We start from the raw sequence: 18088 nt of genomic DNA, 5'->3' as shown, positions 1-18088 counted from the left end.
ACAGAGTTGGACACGACTAAAGTGACTTAGCAGTAGCAGTAGCAGTAGAGCCAAGTAAGATTTACTAAATCTTTCATTTGCAATGGCAAAGGTAACTACTTTTTTTCCCATTGGAAACTGCCTTAACACTTAACAGAGAAGTTCTCAGAAGTTCTCTATATGGCGTACTCAGTGCCCCTTCATCTTGTCTGTCTTAGCCCTAGCAACAATCTTGGCTTTTGTCAAAAAAAGGCAATATCAAACCCAAACTTCATCTCTATCTATAGCTAAATACAACATCATTTTCTGACATAGTGACTGCAAATAAAAAACCATGCCCTTAGAATTTTGTTAAGATCATACTGTGAAAAAGGCCTATATTCCCTAAGATACAACCATTTTACATTTCTAAAACTGATGGGCTGAGATGTAGAAAGTCAAGTAATAACTAGAGAACTCTGTAATAGGACATTATTAGCATTTAATAAATATAATTAATTATACTGTCTACCTAATAATGACCATATGTGGGTAAGAGATTAATTTTGAATGTAATTTCACTTATAAAGAGACATTAATAAATATGTACACATTTTACTACTTCATGAATTGAGAAAAGCATTTATTCACTTACAAATTTCATTTTTCTCTCAATGATTTAAAATCTTTTCATCTTGATTTGGGGGGGGGCAGCTAAACTAGAAAATAATAGTTTTCCTCCTAAAAAAATGCAGTGATATTCTTTCTTATAAATTGGCCTCTCTGATTTTCTTGTCAGCCTGCTTCAAGGAAATCCATGTATTTAATACACTTGCTCGCAGTCGGGCCCAGATCAAATGGTTATTTAATCCAAATATCTGAGCAGCAAACTGAGCTGATCCTTCTGGAGAAAGGATGGTCGAACAGCCAAGACCTATTGGTTCAGAAAAGATGGAAAATTGAGCTGTAAATTAATAAAATGAAAATACCACCTAGCAAACTATTCTATACTCTCAGAAGCCCCACCAGCCACAGACAATAAAGCTACTATATTATCCTTTTCTAAAGTAGGATCTGTGGATGGAGTTTCCATCTTTACTATCTGGAGTGATAAATAATATTCATCAGCTAGGAACAGGTATTTTATATACAACTATCACTCTTCTCATTGAATCTACTTGCAAAGAAATTTACCTTTTGCAAAGTTCTTTTCATATATACTATCCCTTTAACTCCCTGGTAAAAGGCCAACAGAAACAATAAAATAAGGCGTGAGGTTAATTGGGTAGAATCATCTGTTCTTAGACAAACTCGAGGTTTGTTGTTTTGGTAATTTTCTAGCTATTCCTTTTGTCTTTGCACTTGAATCATTCTAACAGTTTTAAGAAGTGATAAAAGTCAAATCCACAAAATAATTTTAAGAAATACTAGGTTATACACTCAATACTAATTTAACAGATCTATAAGACAGTAGAGTAAGTAACTTCTTAGGGGGCCACACATTGCTCAGGCAGAGTTTCGGTTTTTTCAGCTAAAGCCATGGTGGCCCCCCCCCTTTTTTTTTTTTTTTTGAGTATAGTTGCTTTGCAATGTACTGTAAGTCTCTGCTGTACAGCAGAGTGAATCAGTCATACATACACATGTATCTCCTTTTTTAGATTTCCCTCCCATTTAGGTCACCACAGATCACTGAGTAGAGCTTCTTGTGCTATATAGTAGGTTCTCATTAGTTATCTGTTTTATACATAGTAGTGTATATATGTCAATCTTAACCTCCCAACTCATCCCATACCCCCCTTCTCTCCTTGGTAACCAAGCAAGTTCTTCAGGCAGAGTTTCTTGAGGTGGGACTATTATGTCACTAGAGTCAAGGACTAGACAGGTTATAGATCCAAAAGCTCCAGTTTCCCTAGATACTCTTGGAATTCATCAGGCTCTTTGATTCTCATGGTCTCCAATAAGAATCAAGTATAAATCACAAGGATATTTAATTTGTATTAATAACTCAATTTATATAGATCCACTATTTACTACATAACTAATATCAGCCAAATTAGGAAAAGTCAGTCCCTACGGGAACATGTCAGAGGACAGTTATGAATGTGATATCATGGTTATGATTTTAAAATTAGTCTTTATCACTTAGAAAATAAATATTTAAGTATAAAATGCCATCATGTCTCAGATATGCTTTACATCATGCAGCAGGAGAGGGCTACAGATGCAACAAGATGTGAATTTCTGAAGTTGGTTGACGGATATGTAAAATTTCATTATGTTATTCTCTCTACCATTGTGCATATTTGAAGCTTGTGAATAAAAGTTTTTAGAAGATTCAGTTATCTTACCACTGGGTAATCGAAGAGAAGACCACACATCCTGAGCTCCCCAGTCTGGAGTGAGAGGAGGACAGCTGATAACTGGATATGCAGTGTTACCAGACAACACCGGCCCTAAACCATTGCTTCTGCCTGCCACTGCCACAAATACAGTAGGAATGCCATCCCCTAGGTAAATGACAAGTTATAATTACACTAAGCACTCAAAACAGATTTCAAGGTAATTTTTTAAAAAGGGGTCCCTGTATAGTAACTCCCTGAGTTCCTTTAATAGTAGTCTCTAGATAAAACACTATATTAAGTCACTATTATTAAATATATTCAAAATACAAGGTTCATCCTGCCACTTACTGGATGTCAAGTAATGAAGTAGCAAGAATAGTTTTGACCATCTTTGAGATCTGTAGCATTAAGGAGGTGTTAACACACGGGTATGGACTTCCCTGGTGGCTCAGACGGTAAAGCGTCTATCTACAATGCAGGAGACCTGGGTTTGATCCCTGGGTCGGGAAGATCCCCTGGAGAAGGAAATGGCAATCCACTTCAGTACTATTGCCTGGAAAATCCCATGGACAGAGGAGACTGACTGGCAGGCTACAGTCCATGGGGTCGCAAAGAGTCGGACATGACTGAGCGACTTCACTTTCACTCTATGAGAGTGGGAATGTTCAAAGGCCCCTTCTACTATTGCTGCTTTGGCTCACTGAAACAAAGAATGACACCACCTGAACCAGCATTTATCTTGCTGTCCTTCAACCAGCAGGGTATGGGAGATGCACAGTTAATAGAGACTAGAGGTTGAGTGACACTTCTCGAGGAATTAAATTCAATAATAGAGTACCCAAATATTTAACACTCAATAAATTTTTTTATCACATCTCATAAACATCTTATTCTTTCATAAACTCATAAGTTATTTCTGTTTCCTACAGCAGTCTACTTGGAATCCAAAATGTTATGTCTGCATTTTTCTGGAGACAAAGAGATCTGGTTTTTATTAGCTTATCTTAGGGGTCTGACCTCCACCCCCACCCCAAAAAAAGCTCTTAAAAATTCAATACCTATACTCTTATACCAACTACCTTTAGAAGGAATATACAACCAATATTTTCTCCAGTTGAGAATCATTCCAGACTATAGGGCTCCTTATTTTTGATGCTATACCATCAAGACATTTCTTTTATATACTATATTCTGAAATTGTTCCTTCATTTCATGTCTGACTGTCTCCCAGGAAAGGCCGACCATTAGAGATACCTGAGAGGACCTGCGGCTTTAACCTCGCCCTTTCTTCTGTAATTGGGGTCTATTTTCTGTTACAGGGTACTAGAAACAGCACTTGAGGGGATTAGGTAAGGACTAATTCTAGTCTTCATTTTCCTCCCATGCTTGCATTTTCAATGTTTTCTCCCTGATCCATTCTTTTATAAGCTCCTGCCTTCTCCATTATAAGCTCCTAGAGCACCTTAAAAATTCTGGAGGCAAACATCATCAAAGTTTAAAATTTTTTCCCTTGGAAATGTAGAAAATTATTTTTCAGCATTATTAGTCTAAACATAAAATTTTGGGGCAGAATCAGGAGGACTTCCTGAAATGCTCTATTTATTCAACATTTACCTTCATACTCAGCTTTAATCCTCAGAGTTTCATCTGGTCCTTTATGGGCAGAGGTGACCCTAAGTTCACATGGAATGCCAAAAGTTCCACAAGCCTTCTTAATTTTTTCACAGTGACTAAGATCAGAGGTTGAGCCCATCAATACTATAACCCTGCACTGACGTTCTGGTTTCAGAAGCAACTGGAAAAGAAAAATATGAATATGCAAAAGAAGGCAAAGATAAAAATGGATAAATACGGGAATGAGTACTGTAAGAACAGTTTACAGTAAAATTACAACTTGACACAGTATTTCCTTAAGAAACCAAATTTAAGACAAGCAGAACAAAATGATAGAGGATTTATTTTTCAAAATAACCTCTCTATATAAAAGAAAGCGGCCTTCCTAATTAAGACCTAATGAGCAAGATTTTTAATCAGATAAATTATGTTTACTATTATAATAAAAAACAATTAATATTCAGGAAGCTGTAAAATAGTTCATCGAAGAGTTTTAGTACATTCTGTTTAACACATTTTAAGACATAATCAGCCAAGACAGAAGTCATGTTATAAATCTTTGTAAGTTAGTTGTATGGAATTCAAAATGCACGTTCCCATGGAAATGATGTTCTAAAAAGTAGTTATTACCCTTGGATAACCATAAACCCCATTCATTTTCCATGGAATTATAGCAATAATAAAAACATAAACTTTATAAAGTGACATTTTAATGTCACATGGAGTTCCAATTCTATACTCTTGCTAGGGACTCCGAGCAGCAACAGAAAGGTGAGCAGGAAATGTAAGGTTCCCCTGCAGGGGGCAAGGAGGAAAGGATTCCAGGTTTCCCAGTGGTATTTGGGAGAAGCAGATTGGCCAGTTTCACTGCAGGGGGTTCCAGTGTCCCAGTGAGGATAGTTCAGCTGGGACTTTTTTTTTAAGTGCTCCTTTTGTTAAAAGTCATTGGAAAAAAAGAAAAGCAATGCACCCTCTCATTTTTGTTTCTTTCTGAAGCACAATTTTCTTGGAGAAAAATACAGAAGACAATGAAAGGCTTACCTCTATTCTTTCTGCAACCCACTCAAAATTTTTCTTTACCATCTGTAGCCCTTCAGGAGTTACTTCCTTGAGATCACGATATGACTAGAAAATAAGAAAGCTTAGAACATAAATACCAGACATGCATGAGACCCAACCCCAAACACCCAGCAACTACATCCGGCAAACAGGGTTGATTTGAGCCACCATTATAGAGACTCATGACCTCACACCCAATTCCCACACCCAAGTCAGTTCAGAGAGTCAGAGTTTGACTGAAAAGGAGATTGGGTCAAGTATTCTACTAGTAATATTCTTCCTATCTGAAATGACTTGGTTTCTGAGTTTAGGGTATAGATTATGAAGTTTGCAAAGCAAAAGATATATCTGAAAAATATATCTGAGCCTACAAACTAATTTCTTGAATTAGACTACAGAAAGTTCAGATAGTGATGAATTCTTGCAGTTTCATTCAAAGATAACTGCTTCCTACACGAGCAATTATAATTAGCTGCCCTGATAATTCTTACATATTAAGTACAGAGAAGATCTTGCCCTAATTTTTTTTTTATAGAAAAGAACAGAATTGGAGCTTGGTAAGATCTCTAAGACCTGGGATAGAGTTCCACATCTGCCACTTGCTCGTTTTTAAAACCTTTTATTTGCCTTTTTTGGGGGGCGGGGGGGGGGGGGTGGGCAGCAATTATTTAGTGCAACCTCCTCTTCTGGTTTAGGAACAATCTGTTCTTTTTCAGGAAGGATCATCTCAGTGTGGCAGGGAGAGCTCATGTATGGGATGATCTGACTGCTGTGCTCACTTGGATGTGCTCAATGACCAGAGAATCCACACCTAAGCTCTTAAGTTCAGCATTACCCTCTGCATTTTGGAGCATGTGCAGTAAAAATTCAGCACTCTTTTTGGGCCACTGACCCTGCGTCCAGCCCCACTGTTTGGCCTCGGCAGACCTACCAACTCCACCACTGTAATGATGGATGACACAGATAGCGTCCATAAAGGGACATCTTTCAGACTGATGGCTTTTCAAATATGCATACCCTGGGCATTTTCATGAGTGTTCTTAACATGAAGATTTGAACCCCTTGATTTGCATGATTTTGTAGAGTTCTCTGGCTCAAGTAAATAGCAAACCATTTTTAGAGGTCACCTCAGGTCAGGCCATTTATCAGAAAAGCCTTGTCACTTACTCTTGTTAATTGTGAAGATATCTATCATCTTAGAGCCTTAGTTTTCAATTAATCAAAAAAGGATAATATCTGCTCTGAGATAATAAATGAGAAATCTGCTTCATAAATGTAAAGTATTATTCCTATCCTTTTCTCCAGGATATAGGAAACATAGAAGATATTTATCTTTAAAAATAAATAGCAATCAACAACTCGGGCTCATGTTGTCAGAAACAATAACTGCCCTTCCTTTTCCTCGCATCTTCCCTTTCTCTTCTATCCCAGCCTGATCTTGCAAAAGATTAAAGCAAGCCTGAAGTATTACCTACCTGTTTGTCTTTTTGCTGGCTTCGATCTCCTGATGGCCAGAGTCTCCAGGAATCATTATCAATAACATCAGCAAGAACGATTTCTCTGGTGGTTACATCAACACCAAATTCAATCTAGAAACAGCATTTCAACAAAGAGTTTTTCAAAACTATACTACTAAAGACATTTCTCAGTTATAATCTTTACTTTCAAATCTCCATTTTATTTGTACCTTCATATCAACTAGTGTACAGTTCTGGGGCAACCAGGATTTCTCCAGTATTTCAAAAATAGCCTGTGTAGCATGATTCATGATATCCACTTCAGTTTGTCCTATAACAAGTCCAGCAAAGCAAAAATTTGCAGCAATTAGCTGTTCCTCAGACCATTGCGGATCATTATTGGCATCATCCTGAGAAAAAAGTATAGGAGTACAAGAAACTTAAATATAAATATAAAATATTTGAAATTTTCAGATAAACTGAGCATGATGAATTCCTCAGAAACATTCATTTTCGCTAAAGATTTAATTTTGTTTAAAATACCCTTTAATTCACAACAATCATTTTAAACTTTTCTATTTTCAATAGCTACTTTAAAATTCAGTATTTTGGAATAACTTATTCTAAGTCATAAAGTAATTTTAAAGAATTTGTTTTCTCTATATAAATAGAAGTTTATGATTTTTATTTTTTCTTAATCAGTCAGGAGAGATGGTAAGAAGACCAAAACACATCCTACTTGAACAAAATCCTTCCAGAATGCAACTTTCATAATCCCTTGACTTTACTTTTGGTAAGAATTTATACAAGACTATAAGTCTTCAAGAATGTTACTTGATAATTCAAGAGACGTCATACAATATAGAGAGATTGGTAAAAAAATAAAATAACTTTCATTTTATTCTAAGTAGTGTCCCAACTGTACATGAAGTTTTTCTTTTATGGCTTCTTGATTTGTATAATTATAATCATAAGACAAATGCTTTAAACTGTGCAGTTCACTGATGCACAATGACACTGCTTCTGAAATAGAAGAAATATTCTTAAAAGCATGAAAAGAGATGAAAAGAGAAAAGCAGTTTCAGTAAAGAAAACCAATACAAATTCATAACTGTTGACTCATACAACATCTTTTGTTATATGATTCTGCTTATAAGACACATTAACAACAATTTTCTGTATTAGACTATAAAAAGATCCCTCATATTAGTCTTCAACAGTAGATTTTAAAATTTACTGAATTGTTCCTTTTCTCTTCTTCCTAACTGCTAATTTCAATTTGTTCTTTTTATTTGTTGTCTTGTTCCAATGTAAGATAAATAGATTTTCAAAGACATTTTCTCCTAAATTTTTGAATTATCATTACTAACTGAAGTGTACATTCTCCACAAATATTTCTGGAATGATAATTTTAGTATCAAAAACTTAAATAGAAAAAAACAAAGCTTAAATAGTATTTAAATCTTTTGACTCTGTGATAAACTTGTTGCTCAGTTACAGTAAGACAGGGAGGTATAAAATAATTACCTTAAAAAACATCTCCACTTTAGGTGGGTAGAACTTATATCCTTCCTTAACACCAGGGTTTCTTTTGAGAAAAGAACCAGTTGCTATTCTTCTACAAACCCATTCAATTGGAATCATTTCACACTTAGGTGCAATGAAAGCTGTCTCCCCACATTTTCTGGTGAAAGCAGTTTTGATACCTACATATTGATGACAAAAAGAAAAAAAAGCATTAAATTATATTTAAAAAGTTAGATCTGAGGCATAATAAAACTCTACCCTTTATAAAAAAGAAAAAAAAAACTGTGTAGGGAGGTTCAAGAGAGAGGGGACATACTAATACCAATGGCTGAGTCATGTTGATATACGGCAGAAACCAATGCAATATTGTAAAGCAATTATCCTCCAATTAAAAAAAAGAAACCCTGCATAGCCAAATGCATTATCCTTAAATGGCACTATCAAAAATAAATATAATATTTTAAAAACAGGCAGAAGTAGGAAAACAATATGGCTTTCTACTGACTATCAAAATATTCAGGAATATTTCATTTTATGTTGCAAGGCAAATTATATACTGATTCTAAAAATCTGAGTTCCAGTGTCTCTTCATTCATTCTTTCAAAAAATATTTAGTGTCTTCTCTACCACTGTGCACCTAACTGCACAAGGCATGTAAATACCTAAATGGTACTGAATTATCTCTAAATCAGATCTGGTGGCAGGACTGTCACATTCATTGGCCCAGTATTATATTGGCCTTATAAAATACTAATTTATCACAATCAGATACAGCCCTAAATTTTGGACAGCATTTTTCTCTTAATATTTAAAGCAAATAATCCTTGAAAAAGGCATTCAACAGATACCAGCAGGAACACAGTGACCAATCTGGCTAAGAGCAAAGAAAATATTTGTCCTTCCTCTCCTCTCTCTTTCTCAAACTGTTACTGGGAAACTAAGATAAACAGCTGCCTTGTGATGTTTGGGACTGGGGCTACTTTATGTGGTGGCCTTGGAAAATAACTTCTCTAATATCAGTTACAATATATCATAAGCTGTATGTTGCAGCAATTCCACATATACACAAAAGGACTGAAAGCAGGGATTCAAGCAGGTATCTGAACACCACTGTTCACTGTGTTCAGGATGTTTTGGGTATTAACAGTAACCAGAAGGGAGGAAAGGACCAGAGTGTCCAACAAGAGATAAGTGGAGTGGACAGACCGAATGTAGTTTGCACACAATGAATTACTACTCAGTTACAAAAAGGAGGGCTTTCTGATACATGCTACAACATGGATGATTCATGAAAACATTATGCTAAGTTAAGCAAAGGTCAAAACTGTAATTCTACTTAGAGGAGATACCTAAAGTAGGCAAATTCACAGAGACAGCAAGTAGGACAGAGGTTACCTGGGGAGATTATTGTTTAATGGATCAGAGTTTCAGTCTGGAATGACGAAAAAGTTCTGGAAATTGGTAGTGGCAATGGGTTGCACAACACTGTCAACATATTTAAACATCAGTGAATTGTACACTTAAAAACAGTTAACATGGTAAATTTTATGTGTGTATATTTTACCACAGTTTGCACGACCTACCTTAGGTCAGGCACTATAAATTCGGTTTCTTTTTGCTTAATCCTCATAATACCTGATAAGGTGTGATGATCTTCCCAAGAAATAGGTAACACTGAGACACAGTAGTTATGTAGGCTCTCTGTAGGCTGCTTTATGCTATACTCTCCTAGAGGTGTTATTATATCATCACACTAATGTGAATTAAAATATCTCCGGGAAACCTGCATGGGTTTAACATAATTATGCTCATCTTTAGGCTATAATATTAGTACCTCCAATCCCAATTTAAACCTCTAATAAGATCAAATTGTTATCATCAAAGGATTGAAGATCTTTGATCTTACATACGTATGTTGAGTATCCACAGGTGAAGGGAACCTACATTTATGGAAACCCTGCATCATGCTAAGTGTTTTTTACATGTTATCTCATTTAACCATACATAAAATTTTTGAACTAGCTGCTATCATTCACATTTTACAGTGAAAGAAGTAGAGGCTCACACAAATAATTTCATAGCGAGGTCATGCTGCTAGTAAGTAATGGAGCCTGGACCTAAAATGCACTATGCAGTTCTTAATCCTGTATGGTTTTCTTTGTATTCCCTCTGGGTTTGACCAGGAAGATTCAATTAAAATAGGGAAAAGTATAAACTGTTGTATACTATGTAGACAGGAACTCTGGGAAAGAATGTTAAAAGTGTATGTAAAATACTTAGGCCACTTTAACCTTTAACAAATGATTGGGCTCATGGGCAGTCAGGAATTTAAACCAATCCTTGACTTGAGGTGGTAACTACATAACTAGGTCTAAGAGCTCTTTTTACCCAGTAGTCATATTTACTCATTGTCTATCAAGCTTCACAGACTAGTATCCAAATCTATTGCTTAAATATAAACAATAGTTACCGTTACGCAGAGGAAAGTCCTCCCCTGTATCTAAGGGAATCAAAACTACATAGAATCAACTAATGGTAGTCATACAAAAAAAACCTGCTTCTAACAAAAAGGGATTCAGTTTGGATGGTATAATGATTGCTTCTAACACATACACAAAAGAACTTCCCCCATTAGTCTCAGTTGTTTACAAAATTCAAAACTCCTATCAAGACTACTAAGAAAATGTAAACGTCACTTCACATTATGAATTACAACATCCAAGTACGACAGCTAATCAGCCCAGCTAATCCCGGCACCATCTCTGTATTAAGGTTCCAAGCTTCCCAATTGTGGTTTAACAACTGTGAGACTATTGGTCATATCACTACTATCACATCTAAATGTAACCACAGTGGGTTTCTGTGCAAGAAGGAACTGAAACATAAAAGGTTAAATTTTGATTTTAAAGTACAGAGACTAAATCTAGGAACTTCAACATTCCTGTATAAGTGTTATTTCACTATATAGCATGTACAGTGTTATTTCCTATATCTATACCTATTATTTGTGTAGTCTTTTACAGTTTGCTCATGAGTGACAAAGAGAAAAGTAGAATCCTGATGTACTGATTCTCATTTTGGTGCTTTTCTCATTTAAGCATCCAGAAATACCTTAATTTGGAACATATCCATGGTTATAAGGAAAGCAGTTTTAAACAGACCACTGATGGTCAACTAGACATAGCATTTAACTATTAGCAAGTAAAAATTGCATAAATAAGGCTTAAAAGAACTCTTAATCTGTACCCTAAAACTAACACTGTTATGAATTTTAAAAACTTTTAGATTTGCCTTAATTTCACAGTATATAAAACCTGGAAAGCACCTTTCCACACTTTCTGTGAACCAAGTCACTTGTAGGTATGTTCAGTGTGCTAGTAGATAATTGCTGGAGTGCTTCATTTGTGTGACCAACTTTCCCAGCTGGATGCAGGCCTTTCAGACTCAAACTGTATCACCCTAATTCACCCTCCTGAAGCCCCAGCAAGTACACTGAATGGTGTCGTATTAAATAAGCAAATAAAAGAACTTGGGCCTGTACATATCTTCTACTGCTTTAATCCCATAGCTACATACTACTATGGGGACACAGAAGCTAGTTATATTGTTAACAACTTATAGCGTTAAGCAACTATAAAAAATTGTGAGGTTAAAAAAAGATCAAAGGATCACTTATCTGTACTGCAAGAGGAACCCAACACTAGTCTGATGCTCACTCTCGAAATCTACTCAATTACTGGAAAACCACCACTCAAGGAAACCTTGAAGTAAAAATCGTGGGTTACATTATTTAAGAACTGAAGGAAGTGCTTTAAAATTATGTAATATTTTTACCTTCAATGTATAGAGCGATTTATGATATGGATGATAATTTAGGTTGGCAATTGAACATATTTTTTGGTCACAGTAATTAAAAATGGGGAAACGGGGTACTTCGGAAACGGCAAAAGTACTCAAGAACCTATTCCATGCTGATGAAAAGTATTTAACTTGTTTCTTTCACTCCAATTGCCCTCCACAGAATGTTTTGTTCTGGATTTCATCTTTCGAATAGATTTCACTATTGGAAACAGTCTTTAATCAGTTTTAGAGTAGGAGGTAACCCTGGAGATCTTGATCTAGTCCAAATCCCTCACGTGGGGAATGGCAGGATGAGAAGGTGTGGTTGTAGTCTTCAATTACTTTTCAGGGCTTTGAAGTGGAAGAGGTGAGGTGTAGGTGAAGTCGCTCAGTTGTGTCTGACTCTTTGCGACCCCGTGGACTGTAACCTACTAGACTTCTCCGTCCGTGGGATTCTCCAGGCAAGAATACTGGAGTGGATTGCCATTTCCTTCTCCAGGGGATCTTCCCGACCCAGGAATCGAACCCCAGGTCTCCCGCATTGGAGGCAGACGCTTTAACCTCTGAGCCACCAGGGAAGCCCCTTCAAGTGGAAGAGTGATTTGAAATTCTGTATTATCTCCAAGGGGCAGAGCAAATTTATGCACAGAGAATTTTAGGGATTAAATTCACCAATCAGAGCTGCCAAACACCACAATATGCTTCTTTCACAGGTTAAGTTTCTTAAGTTCCTTCATAGGTAAGCCTTTCCTAAGATGTCCTAGGAGAGGAAAGCTGCAGAGAAGATATACATTCCAGACAAAAACTGTAGCAAACTGTTCAAATTCCTCTCAACTAAATGATACTACTTAGTAATTCCAAACCAAGTAAAGTTTTACAGTGGTATTTAAATTTCTGGTTTAATTTAAATAAGTGTAGCATGTGAGGCATCCCCAAACACGTTGTTAATCCAAATAACCTCCTTAAAGAGATTAGAGTGGTGTGTGTGAGAGGTGAGTCACTTGCTGCTGCTGCTGCTAAGTCGCTTCAGTCGTGTCCAACTCTGTGCGACCCCAGAGATGGCAGCCCACCAGGCTCCCCCGTCCCTGGGATTCTCCAGGCAAGAAGGCTGGAGTGGGTTGCCATTTCCTTCTCCAATGCATGAAAGTTTAAAGTGAAAAGGAAGTCGCTCTCAGTCGTGTCTGACTCCTAGAGACCCCATGGACTGCAGCCTACCAGGCTCCTCCGTCCATGGGATTTTCCAGGCAAGAGTACTGGAGTGGGGTGCCATTGCCTTCTCCGGTGAGTCACTTACCCGCTTCCTAAAACAACCGGAAAAAAAATAAATCTATTGGTAATCAACATCTTATTAGCCCAAATACTGTTATTTCCCAATAAAAAGGACCAGTAAGTATATGTGAGAGAGACCACAAAGAGGGAGGCTACTGGGAAGAGCCACTCACCTGCTTCCTGTAACAACTGAAAAATACAGCTGGTAATTTTATTTGAGATTGCAGCTTTTCCTTCAAGGTGATTCTTTCTGGCTGCATTTCCTGCTGTAATCTGGTCCTTGGACTGCAGGAGGACTCTTCCTGGACTATCCAACAATTCATAGACTTCTTTTGTTTTACCCTCATAGAGTTTCTTACCAATCTTCAGTACTGTGGAAATAAAATGGAAACATCAGATTTCAGGAAATGTCGTGTAAAAGATAATCGAGAAGATTAAACTATCTAGAATGATGAATCGGTATGCATACAGAGCAATCAAATAATTTTAATAAAAAATTAACTCATCTGCATAGATCCTTATACCCTACAAAGTATTTTCAATGCACCATCACACTTCATCCACACAATTTTGTCAAGAATTACAATTATGCAAATTATCATACAGATTAGGAAACTAAGTACCAAAAAGGTAGATGCCACATAGTTAAGAAATGGCAGAGCCAGAAAAAACCTTATGTCTTCTGATATCTAATGGTATGTTGTGGTCTTTCTACTGTCTATTTGTCTCTCACAGTAGAACTGAAGTAGAATTAGTTAAGATACATTAAAATTAATGTGACAACACTAGTAATTTCATATATATACTCATAATACAATTAATTAAAATAGCTTGCAGGAGGAAAAATGCTGTATTTTTCCTGACTTCTGTTTTCCATGGCAAGCAAAATGGGCAAGTTCAGCCAGATGGTCTTCTTGATTTCAAGTCAATGTGCAAGAGGAGCCACCTCCATCCACTGCAGTCAACCGACCTGGAAGCACTTCTATTTTTCTAATCCTGCTTCCCTGCTTCCCTACCCCCCACCCTTGAACCCCTCTCCTCACTAACAGTTACAGAAAACTGTGAGAAGTAAGGACAAGAGCATCCAACTGATGCAGGTCATTAGACTTTGGTCATTAGAAAGAATGATTTTGATGAAGATCAGGGATAATGGAAGTTTAAGGACTTAAAATTTCCAAGAGGAGAAATCACCACCCCTCATTCTTCCAAAACATTGACTCATTCTCGGCATCTGCAATTTTTCAGTGTCCATATGCCAGGTACCAAGGATGTACCAGTAAACCACGTTCCTGTTCTCAAGAGGCCAGAGTCTGAGAGAAGCTGAAATTAACCATCATAATAAATATAATGTGAGAAATACATAGACTACGGGATCACAGGATCACAGCAGGACCACTTAACCTAACCTCTGTCATCTAGAACAAAGTGAGGGTTAGGCTGAGATCTGAGGAACGGTCAAGGGGTAGGGAGTGGCAGTGAACGAAGACCAGGGGGTGAGAGTGCATGGCAGAACTTCAGCAAGTTTGCAACAATGCGTGTGTGTACACTCCTGCCAGGCAGAGAAGGGGCTGGGGGCGGCAGCTGAGAAGTCGAAAGGAAAGGCAGAAGATAAACCTGAAGAAGGGGCAGAGGTCACATCAACAGGGAGTGAAGATAACCATTAAATCAAACAGTTACAGCTCAGTTCAATGCCTGCATCTGCAGGGTACATAATTCAGAGGATGAATCCCCATCCTCTTATTGTGATGTCTTGATTCGCTGACAAGGTTTAAAAGGTCCTTCCAAGATGTAGCACTAGCTTAGTGCTCCAAATTCAGATTTCTTTATTCCCTTCCTAGAACCCTAACTGCATTCAATATGCCAGCAAATTTGGAACACTCAGCAATGGCCACAGGACTGGAAAAGGTCAGTTTTCATTCCAATCCCAAAGAAAGGCAACGCCAAAGAACGCTCAAGTTACCACACGATTACTCATCTCATGTGCTAGTAAAGTAATGCTCAAAATTCTCCAACCCAGGCTTCAACAGTACATGAACTGTGAAAATTCCAGATGTTCAAGGTGGATTTAGAAAGGGCTGAGGAACCAGAGATCAAAACTGCGCACATCTGCTGGATCACTGAAAGAGAGTTCCAGAAAAACATCAATTCTGCTTTATTGACTATGCCAAAGCCTTTGACTGTGTGGATCACAATAAACTGTGGAAAATTCTGAAAGAGATGGGAATACCAGACCACCTGACCTGCCTCTTGAGAAACCTATATGCAGGTCAGGAAGCAACAGTTACAACTGGACATGGAACAACAGACTGGTTCCAAATCAAGAAAGGAGTATGTCAAGGCTGTATATCGTCACACTGCTTATTTAACTTATATGCAGAGTACATCATAAGAAACATTGGGATGGATGAAGCACAAGCTAAAATCAAGACTGTCAGGAGAAATATCAATAACCTCAGATATGCAGATGACACCACCCTTATGGCAGAAAGTGAAGAGGAACTAAAGAGCCTCTAGATGAAAGTGAAAGAGTAGAGTGAAAAAGCTGGCTTAAAACTCAACATTCAAAAAACGAAGATCATGGCATCTGGTAGCATCACTTCATGGGAAATAGATGGGGAAACAGTGGAAACAGTGTCAGACTTTATTTTTCTGGGCTCCAAAATCACTGCAGATGGTGACTGCAGCCTTGAAATTAAAAGACACTTGCTCCCTGGAAGAAAAGTTATGACCAACCCAGACAGCATATTAAAAAACAGAGATGTTATTTTGCCAACAAAGGTCAGTCTAGTCAAAGCTGTGGTTTTTTTTCCAGTGGTCATGTATGGATGTGAGAGTTGGACTATAAAGAAAGGTGAGCACGGAAGAATCGATGCCTTTGAACTGTGGTGTTGGAGTAGACTCTTGAGAGTCCTTTGGACTGCAAGGAGATCCAATCAGTCCATCCTAAGGGAAATCAGTCCCGAATATTCATTGGAAGGACTGATGCTGAAACTCCAATACTTTGGCTATCTGATGCGAAGAGTTGACTCTTTGGAAAAGACCCTGATGCTGGGAAAGATTGAAGGCGTGAAGAGAAGGGGACGACAGAAGATGAGATGGTTGGATGGCATCACCAACTCAATGGACATGAGTCTGAGTAAACTCCAGGCATTGGAGATGGACAGGGAGGCCTGGCATGCTGCAGTCCATGGGGTTGCAAAGAGTTGGACACTATTGAGTGACTGAACTGAACTGAGAACCCTAACTTCCTGTAATCTCCAAATCCTCCTCTTAGGCTTCTGACATGCTCTTCCAAAGGCCCCAAACACTGTTTTCTGCCCTTCCATTCCACTACTTATCCTTCAGGTCTCACAAGCCATGCTGGTTGAGTTTAGACCTTATCCTAAGAACAACCATAAAGCTTAACCACAGCAGTAAAATGGCAGATGTCTGTTACAAAGACCATTATGGCTGCTGTGTGGAGAATGAGATGAGGCAGGGGTGGGTGGAAGAAAACTACCGAATGACAGGCCAGTTAGGATGCTGCAGCAAGCCAGGTGACAAATAACCTGGGCTAAAGAAAAAAGAAGTGGGATCAGACTCAAGCTATTTAAAAGGTAAAAGTTTTAATGACATTTGATTCAATATGGGAAATATGGAAAGTTAAGGATGGTGCCTAGGTTAGAAGTCTGTACCCAATGCTATTCCCTCTCAATTTAGTTGAATCGGCATTTATTTATTTATGGCCATACCACTGTGGCTTGTGGAATCTTAGTTTGCCAAACTGCCACCTGCAATGGAAGCATGGAGTTCTAACCACTGAGCAATCAGGGAATCCCCTGAATCATTAGTTATTACCTAATTGCTTTTCTATCCATTAATAGGAATAACATCATAGAAGACAATTGCTACCAGTGCCAAAATGCTTGCTATAAATTCATAGATGAATTCAGAAGAGGCTGATGACGACTGAGAATAATTCATGGAATTGAAATTAGAGAGTACTGAAAACTACAGAACTTCCGCCAAGAGATAAGATGGTGCACCATCTAGGATGGTGCTGTCCAATAAAGGACAGTCACTAGCCACAGGTGCCTATGAAACATCTGAAATGTGGCTACTCCAAATTGAGATGATGTAAGTGTAAAATACACAGTGGATTACAATATTTTTTTAAAAACTCACAAAAATCACAATTTTTATATTGATTATGCGTTGAAATGGTACTACTTTGGATATAGTTTATCAGTAAAAATAGCACAAACTATCTTTCCTGAGGATCCTCATTACGCATGAACAATACGATTATAAATATGTAACATGATAAATGCAAAGTGAAGCAAGAAACTTTTTTTGCCTGGTTTTGAAAAGAGTAGGACACAACTGTGCGGCTTCACTTTCACTTCACTTTGAAACTTTCATTGGCATAAAATGGCTAAAAACAAAGTCTCGACAGGAAATAGAAAATTTTTCAGAAGGTCAGTTATTAACTTTCTGAAACAGGTTATTATTAACCTACAGGGAAAAGCAAGACTTTGGTTTCGGGAATCAACATTAGATGTTCCTGCGTTTGTTTTGCAATACCTATTGATTGCAAACGTAATTTGCAGGTATCTCTCTAGCTCCTGGCCATCTCTCGTTCCAATGACCCTTTGCGCCTTTTCCTCATTCCATGAGAAGTTCTGGATGTTACAAAAAGTTCGAAGGCCCCGGAGCGCTTTGTTTCCAACGCACTGCTCTGCAGCGTCAGGACCACGTGCCCGCGCAGTGGCCTAGAGAAGCGGGTGCAGGGAGACTGGGCACAGTCCGGGGAAGGATGCCGTGGGGAGCCAGGGAGAGCGCACAGGCCAGCGTGAGAGAGGCGGGAAGACCGTGGAGTCCCAACTCCTGCGGACGCCAATTAACTCACCTTCGACTGCCGCCATTGTCCGGAGTGGTCTGGGGGTTTCGGCCGCGTTGGGAAGAGACGCAGGACTCTGGAAAAAGAAGAGAGATCAGAGAGGCTCACGGGGCGCGGGAGCGAGGCACCGCCCACAGACACGC

At 38.1% G+C, this 18088-nt stretch overlaps 1 protein-coding gene across 4 annotated transcripts in view; it reads right to left on the bottom strand.

The window, feature by feature from the left end:
- Nucleotides 1–428: 428 nt before the first annotated feature.
- PAICS (phosphoribosylaminoimidazole carboxylase and phosphoribosylaminoimidazolesuccinocarboxamide synthase) overlaps nucleotides 429–18088 on the bottom strand; it is a 41618-nt gene continuing 23958 nt past the window's right edge. For 2 of the 4 annotated variants that reach the window (XM_068974840.1, XM_068974841.1), the window contains exons 2-10: nucleotides 17955–18021; nucleotides 13240–13437; nucleotides 7958–8136; nucleotides 6661–6840; nucleotides 6449–6562; nucleotides 4956–5039; nucleotides 3915–4095; nucleotides 2307–2465; nucleotides 486–892 (exon numbers count right to left, since the gene is read on the bottom strand). In XM_068974840.1, the coding sequence (XP_068830941.1) occupies nucleotides 726–892; nucleotides 2307–2465; nucleotides 3915–4095; nucleotides 4956–5039; nucleotides 6449–6562; nucleotides 6661–6840; nucleotides 7958–8136; nucleotides 13240–13437; nucleotides 17955–17970 (1278 nt within the window). In that variant the 5' untranslated portion in view covers nucleotides 17971–18021 and the 3' untranslated portion in view covers nucleotides 486–725. Of the gene's footprint in view, nucleotides 893–2306; nucleotides 2466–3914; nucleotides 4096–4955; nucleotides 5040–6448; nucleotides 6563–6660; nucleotides 6841–7957; nucleotides 8137–13239; nucleotides 13438–17954; nucleotides 18022–18088 lie in introns of all 4 variants that reach the window. The other 2 variants (XM_068974838.1, XM_068974839.1) reach the window with 2 other exon arrangements.

This window comes from Capricornis sumatraensis, chromosome 7 (assembly GCF_032405125.1).
Source record: "Capricornis sumatraensis isolate serow.1 chromosome 7, serow.2, whole genome shotgun sequence".
Classification (NCBI taxonomy): domain Eukaryota; kingdom Metazoa; phylum Chordata; class Mammalia; order Artiodactyla; family Bovidae; genus Capricornis; species Capricornis sumatraensis.
Note: the sequence above shows the minus strand (reverse complement) of the source record. Positions and strands in the feature narration are given on the sequence as shown.